We start from the raw sequence: 11,213 nt of genomic DNA, 5'->3' as shown, positions 1-11,213 counted from the left end.
AGAAATTCCGCAGCCTAACCTGTCCGTTTTTAGTGAGTGAAATGCTCTGTGAGAATATCTGTTGTGGTCGAATGCGCCTGCCTCCGTCTGAGACGATTTGGATTTTAAATGACTCCCCGCTCATTCCTGGCCAACCTGGACACGTCATCCCTGATTGGTTCGAGGGAATCCATCTCGCCTTTCAAGCACACGGGCGTGAATCCAAAACCTTTCAAGAGCTTTCAAAAAGCCCAGCCTGATAGCGGCATTCCATTCCCTGTGGGACGAGCGTCAAGGCTCAACCTAGCCCTGCGCTAACCCCAGGGCACGGAGGCTCTTTCTGTTCATTATGTTCAAAGTTTGTGTGACCTTTCTGTGACACTCGGTGCCGGCCAATCGCATCCTGACATGAAATTGTGTCTGACCAATCGTGCGTCTGCTGAGCAGCCTCACCGTGGCAGACGGCGTAGGATCTGAGCGTTACTTCAGGACTCTCAAGGCCTGTGTGAGTATAGTAAATGACACGCTGTGAAGTGTGGCCCACTGACACACACTCTTGAGTCCAAAGGAACTTAAAAAGGCGAGATGGACCCCACTCAACCCACGGCGGCACTGCTAATAGATGTCAAAGACCTCTAGACTGTAGGAGTACGGGTTTCTCTCTGTGTTACTTCCACTTGTGCTCTCTTGCTCTCTCTCTCTCTCTCTCTCTCTCTCTCTCTCTCTCTCTCTCTCTCTCTCTCTCTCTCTCTCTCTCTCTCCACTATCTCCCACTCTCTCTCTTTTCTGCTCCATCTCCCTTGGTACATTTCTTTAAATGTCCAAAATTGTATTTCTTTGTAGGTTTTTGTGTGCACACACACATACACACACACAGACACACTTCAAAGACTACCTGGACTCCCAGTCGTCTGAGTTCTGAACCATGGCGGGTCATGGGGTCAAAGCCCAGATGTAAACAACTGGAGCCCCTCTCTCTCTCTCCTCTCTGTCCGTCCTCAGCCTGTTGGAGCTGGTCTCTCTCTCCTCTCTGTCCGTCCTCAGCCTGTTGGAGCTGGTCTCTCTCTCTCTCTCCTCTCTGTCCATCCTCAGCCTGTTGGAGCTGGTCTCTCTCCTCAATGGCTGCGTTGGTGTTTACCATGTGTGATTTTTAATTGTAATCTAGTGATGCCCGTCGTAGCCTATTGAGGAGAGAAGAGCATCGTCCACGGTTCACAAAACGGTGAGTCTGTCAACGCGCTGAACCGTTTGTGTGTTTTTAAAATGCTATTTGTGACTTTTGAATCATCGGTGCAAAGGAACCCTTTTGGGAGCTGTTCATCCAGCGTGTGGACGGCTGGTTGGTGACGACACGGGAGGGGGGGGGGCTTAAGGTCAAAATCACAAATCACTTGGAAGGGGAGGACGACGTCAGGCATCAACACGGGTAACAGGTCTCGTCAATCAAATGTTGACGCTATACTTATATATTATATATATATACATATACACAATGCCATCTCAACATGTCTGTGTCACACCAAGGCCCTTGTCCCCTTGTTGATGTGTGTGTTTGTGGTCCGTCTGTCTGTCTGTCTGTCTGTCTGTCTGTCTGTCTGTCTGTCTGTCTGTCTGTCTGTCTGTAGTGAAGTTCTCCATACAGAAGAACGCACTACGGTGAGCGGGCTGATGAGGAGGGAAAAGAAGCTTTGTGGCTTTGTTTATGGTTTTGCATTTGATTTGGACACACACACTCTCACACGCTCACACACATATGCACAAATGCACATACAAACAAATGCACGCACACACACAAACACACAACATACGTGCACACACAAACACGCACCTTATAACATGCACGCACACTCGCGCACACACACACACACACACACACACACACACACACACACACACACACACACACACACACACACACACACACACACACACTTAATGACTGCAGTAATGAGAAACGACTGTCGTATTCACTCCATCCCGCCGGGGCCCTGCGTCCCGCCGCGGCACAGCGCTTGTAGAGGAGCTGTCCGCGGTGCTGGAACCAGCTTCGACCAGCTGGTCCAGCGCTTCTACTCCATTTCGCCGATTGGGAGGCTCGACCTTCAGCTGCTTTTTTCATGCCACGTTATCTTTTTGTGCCGTACCGGCATTCTTAGTGATTTTTGCGACGTCTGAGGCCATTTAGCTTCGTTATTACACCGATGAGTCAATCAATTGAAGCGATGCTTTCTCTTTGGCAGTGATAACTGTAGCGTTGTATAGGTAAGCTAGAGGACGAGAGAGAGGAGAGGTGAAAGGAGGGAGAAAGAGAGATAAAATGAGAGAGGGAAGGAGAGAGAAAGAGAAAAGGAGGGGGGGGGCGGGGGGAAGGAGGGGAGCGAGAGAGAGACAGATGAGCCGAGCAAGGCAATGATGTCATCGTTTCAGCTTGTGCAACGGGAGAAGGGACTGTATGGGTTGCAGCCTCTGCCAGTAGGTTATAGTCCGCTACAGTTCCTCTGCTACCAGGCGTTTGAATTGTCATATTTGACATGCAATAGGAAACCTCCAAACCGGGAAACAGCTGGAAGTACTTTCAGAGTGGGTTATCGGGTCGCACGCTGGTGTTTGAAATAGTGATGATGCAGAAAACAATGTGCAAGCCCCAAAGTGGGGGGGGGGGGGGGGGAAACACACAGTTGTATTCTGAGTAAACCGTGTTCAAAGCGAAGCAGTCTGCACCGTGCCACTACACGTGAAATAATACATGTTCCCAACCACATTTTTATTCGTTTCATTCGTTTCGCATCCTATAGAAACGGGCGGTGCCATAGCGGAGAGATCCTCGCTGGCGACGCGGTGGATCAAGCCATGCCCAACTCCCCCCCACCCCACCGGAACCCCACACACAACACAGGAGGAGGAGGGGGGAGGGGGGGCACCCAGGCGGAGCTACGCTGAAGGGTGTCGACGGCGAGAGAGGAAGGGGACGAGGAGACGAGGAGGGGAGGCAGCGTTTTACAGGAGGGATCATAATAATCCTAACAATATTTTTTAATAACAACAATAATAATAATATCGCGTAACAGTGCACGCGCTCCAAAACGATGGCGGCCAAATCGGACGGGGTCCTCAAGATAAAGAAAAGCGACGTGGCTTTCACGCCTCTGCAGAACTCGGAGCACTCGGGGTCCGTCCAGGGGCTCAACCCGGGGCCCCGGCCCGACTCGGCAGGGACCGGGGACGGGGACTTCGTGAACGGGGAGTCGCGGTGCTGCGGCACGGGAGGCGCCGCGTCGACGTGCCTCCGCCTGGGCAGGGAGCAGCCCCAGAAGTACACCGTCTGGGACGGCCTGTGGGTGCTGGCCGCAGTGGCCGTGCACGTCGCCGATGTGGGCACTGACATTTGGCTGTCGGTAGACTATTATCTCCGACGCGACTTCTGGTGGTTCGGGTTGACGCTGTTCTTCGTGGTGCTGGGCTCTTTCTCCGTGCAGGTGTTCAGCTTCCGATGGTTCGTGCACGACTTCGGAACCGACGAGGGCTCGTCGGCGGCGGCCGGCGGCGGCGGGCCGGGCTCCGGCGTCGGTGCGGCAAACTGCTCCCACATGGACGGGAACAAGCTGCTGAGCGGCTCGGCCTCGCACGGGGACGTAACCGCCACCGCCACGCAGCCGTCCACGCCTCAGAGGCAGGCGTCCACCGCCAGCAGGAACACCATGACCAACAGCAACGCCAGCAACGTGGGGATGAACCGGAGTAAACAGCGGCCGGCCTCGTACTCCTGCTTCGTGTGGGTCTCCCAGTCCCTCATCCACATCCTCCAACTGGGCCAGATCTGGAGGTGAGCTCCCTCTAGGCCCGCCGTGTGTGTGTGTGTGTGTGTGTGTGTGTGTGTGTGTGTGTGTGTGTGTGCAGGTAGTTTACTTATGGTTGTGTGTGTGTGTGTGTGTGTGTGTGTGTGTGTGCGTAGTATTATTATGGTTGTGAGTTTGTGTGGGTGTGAGTTTGCACGTTTGTGAGTGTGTTGTGTGTGTGTGTGTGCGTGCAGGAACAACACGCTTAAGATTTCATGTGGGTCTCTGTCTTTTTGTGTGTGCGTGTGTGCGTACGTGCGTGTGCATGCGGGAACAATACTCTCAAGATTGTGTGTGAGTGTGTGTTTGAAGGTTTTTGTGTGTGTGCATGTTATGTGTGTGCATGTTTATATGTGTGTGTGTGTGTGTGTGTGTGTGTGTGTGTGTGTGTGTGTGTGTGTGTGTGTGTGTGTGTATGCATTTGCGTGTGTGAGTGTGTTTCAATGAATGAATAAGAGGGAGCGTGAGCAGCCTCCCGTGTTGTGGTCTGACAGCGGTAGGCAGCGGAGCAAGGGCTCCAGAGCCAAGACTGACTCAGGGACACACCACCGCTAGACCCACCACGAGCCGAACCCAGCCTAGCACAGCCTTATGGTCGGGAGGCAAAACCAGGAAGCCTTCATCATCCCCTTCACCGTCTCGGGTTGCTCCTCGTCGTCCTCCCTAGGGATGATAATCATGAATCAATATGAACGAGGAGATGAAGTGGTTCAGCCGTAGTACCGCGCTGCGATCGTCACACGCTGGTACAGCAGCTGCTAAGGTCAAAAGGTGTGTTGTGTCTGGAGAAACGTTTGAGGCGTAGTGGTAATAGTAAGTATCTGCTGTGTGAAGTCACATCCAAACAGATGCACTGTATCCATATGTTGTACTCCATTTTAAAGCCCTTCTGCCGAGCCAGCCTGCCGTGGCTCAGCCCCGGCTTGTTTCTCTTAAGAATCGTATCCCTGAACGGGAGTCATGACTGTGTTTCTGCTGGTAACGTTCTGATCGCATTCTGATCTGCACCTCATGACCTTGAATGCCATTTCCTCTCTCATTCCTGCCCATCCCTCCCTCCCTCCCTCCCTCCCTCCCTCCCTCTCTTCTTCCTCCCTCTCCCCCTTCCTCCCTTTCTCCCTCCCTCCTTCATCCATCCCTTCCTCCCTCCCTCTGTCCCTCCCTCCCTCTCTTCTTCCTCCCTCTATTCCTTCTTCCCTCCCTCCCTCCTTCTCTTCCTCCCTCTATTCCTCCCTCCCTTCCACCCTCCCTCCTTCCTCCCTCTCTTCATCCCTCCCTCCCTCCCTCCCTCCGTTCATTCAACCATAATATTTAATTACAGAATGTATATTTTGTAAGTCTATGCTAATGCATTCAAGTGCTGTGTTGACATTGAACATTCCAACCACACAATAACAATTTTGGTAAAGCATTCAAATGGCGGTCAGAGTTGTAACCAGGTTATATACAAAGGTTTATTCACTTGTGTGTCCGGCCATATTGTAAACTATCTCTAAAAAATCAACAACACAGCATTCCTTTCCCCTGAGCAGGGCTCCTACACACAGGAGGGGGATGAAGCCCGGCGTGATGTCCACCTGCTCTCTCTGTATCTCTGTATCTCATCAGCTCTCTCTGCTCTGGTGACTCTAGCGCCCTGCTCCTATCTCACCACGCCAACGCTAGGAGGGGCGCTGGAGATATTACACTTACAGCTTTGATCCTCAGTATCTTCTAGATACTTATACCCGATCAAACATTTGAGCTTTGCACTCACTATTTAATCATACTACACACTTTACTACATGTAGTCGCAAGGGAGTTATCTCCCCCCCCCCCCCCCCCCGCGCCAGTAAGCCGTTGGTCCTGAGGGGAACGGGGGGAGTTGTTAAAAACTCTGTGGCGGTTTTTCACCGCTAGCTGCTGACCGCATCTTTGCGACAACATGTCCATCGGTCAATGTATTATTCATTCCATTGAACCTACACGTTGGTTTCATTAGCTGCATGTGGTGCCGGCCGTAATGAACTATTAATGGACATGGCTCTTGATCCCAGCACCCAGAGCCCCCCAGAGCCTCGGTGCAGCGCGCCACGTTCACGTCCTTCTGTTGGGATTGCGTCATGCGCCAAACTTGCATCATGCTTTGATTGTTATCGCTTCAGCTGTCCCCTGGGAATTAGTCGACATCCCCTCCAATGTTTGTGTGTGTGTGTGTGTGTGTGTGTGTGTGTGTGTTAGGGCACATTAGGGGAATATTTGTGTACGCGTCGTCACTGCTTAAGGACCCCCAAACTAACCTGTTAACTTATGTGTTGAAGACTGTCTGCTATCACCGTAGGCCTTCACAGCTGTACGCTCACTGCACTGTGTTTGTGTGTGTGTGTGTGTGTGTGTCATCGAGTTCAGTGTGTGTTGATAACGAGAGAGAGAGACACACACAGATGGAGAGAGGAGATGACAAATGTTGTTTATAAGCAATTCTGAAACATTCTACACAGGCCTGGCTCATTCTTTCTCCTCGAATATTATGAATTCTCGATGACCTTCGAAGGTTGAACGTGTCCCAGTTCTTTTCGTATGCAATCATTGTTCACGTACCCGTAATTATTCTATTAGTGGATCAGTTCTTTGGTCTTTGGTCACAAACACAATACCTCATCACAGGAATTTAGCGCTCACAAAACTGATGTGGAGAATCATGACGTGTGTACGTTGTATATTCTCATGAGATGAACGTTGACTACTGCTATTAACACTTCTATGGTTGTCAGCTTAAGCTAATTCAAGCTTCAGATGACGGGGGGGGATTTACATATACAAAACATACTGTGTGTTTTGATCAAAGTCAAAGAACCATGACAAGCACTTACAACTTATTGTATTTTGCTGTATGCTTGCAGATGGCGGTAGAGTGTAAAATGATAGATATCTGCCCGCATTTGCTACGTGCTTTCGGAAGGCTATTTCTATAATGGTATAAGATAACTTTGCCAAACTGCAACCTGAGGTGTGCATAGTGATTAAACGGGCTTGTGACTCATCTGACTCCTCAACACAGAAATGTGTTTGGAGATGTGTTTCGCCTTAGGTGGCCTTGTGAAAAACCCAAGGTATTATTGAAGAATCCATGGGGGGGAAACAAACATTCTCCTCTGTTTCTCATCATAATAGCCTGTTGTCAAATGCCACGCTAATCACCTCACGATTTGTGTCTCCTCCGAATGAACTCCGTTCCTTTGGTAAACCCACTGTTCCACCTGGCTCTGCAGAAGGGGAATGCGCTGCTTATACCCTATTTGACGAGGCTATCATTGATGGCAGTGTGAAATATCGAATCATAGAAATCAAATCCCAATGAGAATGTCCTCCTGAGACCCCCGGCCATGAAGGGGCGACCGTCAAAGAGCTCCCTCCACTGCTGGGCTTCTCGTTCACTTCCTGCTTCCTTCTGCTTCCTCTCCCTGTCTCCATTCCTCCTTTTTGCGTTCCTTTCATCTCCTCCTTTATTTCTCTTCCATTGTGCTCCTCTCCTCTCCCCCCCCCCTCTCCTTCCTGCTCCACTTCCCTCTCTCTGGAGGAAGCTTTTAGGAGGGGAGGCGTCTCTGTGGCTTGTTGCGCACAGGGCTGACGAAGTGGCTTCTGTTATGCAACCGAAGGTCTCTCAGCCCCCCCGATGAGGAGGGGGTATTCTGGTGTACACTGAGCAGTCCTCGCACATTTCACCTGCAGTGGGTGACACACTCGCACTCTCGCTCTGCCTGGTGGCACACACACACACACACACACACACACAGATACACGCACGCTCAAACACACACATGAAGGCACACACTCACCCACACGACAGCACACAGCACAACGCACAAACATACATTGAGACAGTCATGCATGCACACCCAAACCAGGGTGCGCACACACACACACACACACACACACACACACACACACACACACACACACACACACACACACACACACACACACACACATACATTATAGAGCAAGTACAAACACACACATCATACACAAACCTCCCAGCTGATTAAAAGTGTTGTGGCAGTACCACGGCGTGTGTTCAAACCCAACAATCCTAGTGATTGTATACCCAGGCCTCCCCCCCCCCCCCCCCTCTCTAAACACACAGCCCCACGCCGCTGGTGTACCTCCTGGTGGAATGCATTAAAGTGGCACACTTGTCTGTCAGTCGTTACGCAACGCGGCGCGGGCCGGGCGGCGTCGACTCTCAGCGGAGCGGATGGCGCCGTATCACACGCCGTGTTCTGTGTGTTGGGTGGGCTGTGTGTTTGTTTGCCTGGTCCTTTGTTTAATGAGGGGATGGTGTGTGTGTGTGTGTGTGTGTGTGTGTGTGTGGGGGGGGGGGGGGGGGCAGAAGGGGAGTGTTAGGAGTGGATTTTCATGTGGTAATTAACTAAACAGTGAGCCTGTTCCTGTGTGTCTGTGCAGCCAGGCGCTCCTCATTTGGGAAACGGAGGGCTCGCAAACATTTTAGCGTAAATCTGGCAGGCAGAGGCATGATATGGCTGCCTGTGTGTGTGTGTGTGTTTGTGTGTGTGGTGGTGGTGGTGTGTGTGGTGGTGGTGGTGTGTGTGCATCTGTCAGTGATGGTCGTGGTGTGTATTTGTGTGGTTGTGGTGTGTGTGCGTCTGTCTGTGTGTGTTTGTTTGTGTGTGGTCTTTGCTCTAGTGTGTGTCTGCGTGTGTGTGTGTGTGTGTGTGTGTTTGGTGTTTGTGTATGTATGTGTGTGTGTGTGTGGTGTTTGTTTGTGTGTGTGTGTGTGTGTATGTGCGTGTGTGTGTGTATGTATGTGTGTCTGTGTGTGTGTGTGTTTGTGTGTGTGTATGTGTGTGTGTGTGTCTGCGTGTGTGTGTGTGTGTGTGTATGTGTGTGTGTGGTGGTGTATGTGTGTTTGTGTGTGTGTGTGTGTGTGTGTGTGTCTGCGTGTGTGTGTATGTATGTGTGTGTCTGCGTGTGTGTGTGTGTGTGTGTGGTGGTGTGTGTGTGTGTGTGTCTGCGTCTTTGTGTGTGTGTGTGTGTGCATGTGTGCGTGTGTGTGTGTACTTCCACCAGCCTGTGTCCTATTCAACGTCGCCCTGCTGGCTGCGGCGGCCTCATGTAAATCTCGGCCCCTCTGAGTGATGGCGGCGCTCGATGGCTCATAAAGCCAGCGTGTGTTCCACCAGACAGGATCATTGGCTCTCCTCCTCCTGACCAGAGGTGACTAATAAAACGGTGATCACTCTCAGTCTATTACGGCCCCCGTGGGAGACATCAAGGCAGCCCCCCTGGATTTACTGGGAGGAGGTGTGTGCCCCCGCCAAGCTAACACAGTAAAACTCTCCCTGCCCGCACTGGGGAGATATCGGCTGTTTATGGCCCTAAAGAACGCACCGCCTTGGGTTGTTGGGGGGGGGGGGGAATCATTTGGAATCACGACGCAACGTAGGGACTTGTTTTCTTTCCCAGGGCGGATTGTAAGTCTCTTCCACGTCCAAGTTTGGATTGTGATGAATGACGCTTTGTATTTTTTAAAGACTCAAGGTTTGTCTGAATTGGGTACGAGACGTTGAACTGCTTCTAATTGGATTCACAATGAATCGTTTGCTGAAGAGAAAAACATTGAGAGGGAGAACAGTTGCACAAATGGTTCGGTCTCTCCGTTTCCCGCTGGGTTTTAGGCGAACGTTAGCGTGATATTTCCTCGGCTGAGGGCGTTGGTTCCTCCCCTTTGGGTCAAGACCCCCGTCAGGGTGCCTCGATACGCCCACGGGGTCACAGGACATCGCTGAAACAAAGACTATTGATTATTCTTATTTTTGTCTAAATAATGGGGTCCAAGGTTTAAAGAGCTCTCATAAAGGTCCTGTGTACAAACACTGATATTAGGAGTAGATATGTATGTGTGTGTTTGTGTGTTTGTGCGTTTGTGGGTATGTGTGGGATCGGATGCACAAGGATTTAGATCCTGGGTGTGTCAGGGATTTCCAGAGAAAATCGTCAGTGAACAAGTGGTTTCCTGTTCATGGACGCCATCTAACGTGGGCAGGTGAAGCCTTTGTAAAACGGATATCAGTTATTACAAGTGGGATGTAAAATACTCAATCAATACAAATTGATCATGTAATAGAATTGATGGAGCAGGCGGGAGTGATGCACTGTGGTTAACGTAGTTGCAGCAAGGAATCGTTGTCAGCAATCGTCTATGATGCAGTACGCCAACTCCTTTCACAACCTTTATTTCAAACCTTCTCCATCATTTTCAATTCCCCCCCTACCTCCAGTCCTTGGCAATTCATTCTCAGACAAGGGCAGGCACGCACTCACACACACACTCTCACACACACACACACACACACACACACACACACACACACACACACACACACACACACACACACACACACACACACACACACACACACACACACACACACACACATGCACTCACACATCACCGGACATTAATCCCGGTTGGGAAAGCACCCGCCTGTTAAGGCCAGGATCCAGAGGTTACTAAGTAGGTATTGATTCCTGATCGCATGTCTGCCGGCCAAACATGATTTTTTCCCTTGGACCTCTCGGTTGAATGGTGCACAATATGATCCGCATCTCCAAAGGCCTTCTGGTCTTCCTGTCCATAGCTATGTAGGTATATTATATCTACACAGCATTGGCATTATCCTTACCACTTTAAATAACCAGGATCATTGATTGTTTTTCAGAATATAATTAGGAATCAATGTCCTTCATCAATTATGAGTAAATGAACCGGGCAATTCCCATCAGCTCCTCTCATGATTGAAATAGCCCCATCCCAAGCGAACACACACACACACATACACACACACGCAGCCTCAAGTGCCTGTGCGTTTGAGCACCAATGTGTGTGCATGGGCGCGCGGGTGCGCAGTGCGTGTGTGTATACCGACGGAACTCATGCGTACGGAGAGATGACACAGAGAGCAGTAAGTGGGCCACGACGTTCATTCACAGAGCGCTGGGGTCAACTCTATAAGATGAGCGCTCGCTGCTAACTCCCACACGCACATCAGGAAGGAAGCGGATGAAGAAACATGCGCCCGCCGCGTGCTTCAAGAGAGTTCAAGGAGGTGTGTGTGTGTGTGTGTGTGTGTGTTTGTGTGTGTGTGCACTCGGTTGTTCATTTCTGTAAGGGTTCCAGACGAATTGCCGCCAGCGTTCGTCTGGAACCTCCCGGTTCTTTTTTGGATTTCCAAAGGGGCGTCACCAACGGGCGGGACCAAAATGCGTCTCGTTGTGATTGGTCGGTCTATCTCGTACCGGGTAGACTTTTTTTTTTCTTTTGGAGTAGTAGTGTTGTTCCCACTCCCTGTTTATCCTGTCGCGTTAGTGTAGTGCTGGTCAGCTGAGCTCATTCAT

At 50.8% G+C, this 11,213-nt stretch overlaps 1 protein-coding gene across 1 annotated transcript; it reads left to right on the top strand.

Moving 5' to 3' along the window:
- Window positions 1-3,065: 3,065 nt before the first annotated feature.
- Window positions 3,066-4,370, top strand: xkr4 (XK related 4; the record flags this gene model as incomplete). Its single annotated transcript, XM_079750521.1, has 2 exons — window positions 3,066-3,802; window positions 4,310-4,370. The coding sequence occupies 2 exons, from the start codon at window positions 3,066-3,068 to the stop codon at window positions 4,368-4,370; spliced, it is 798 nt and encodes a 265-aa protein (XP_079606647.1).
- Window positions 4,371-11,213: the final 6,843 nt, after the last annotated feature.

The sequence above is a fragment of the Pollachius pollachius genome (assembly GCF_949987615.1).
Source record: "Pollachius pollachius genome assembly, chromosome: 14".
Classification (NCBI taxonomy): Eukaryota; Metazoa; Chordata; class Actinopteri; order Gadiformes; family Gadidae; genus Pollachius; species Pollachius pollachius.
Note: the sequence above shows the minus strand (reverse complement) of the source record. Positions and strands in the feature narration are given on the sequence as shown.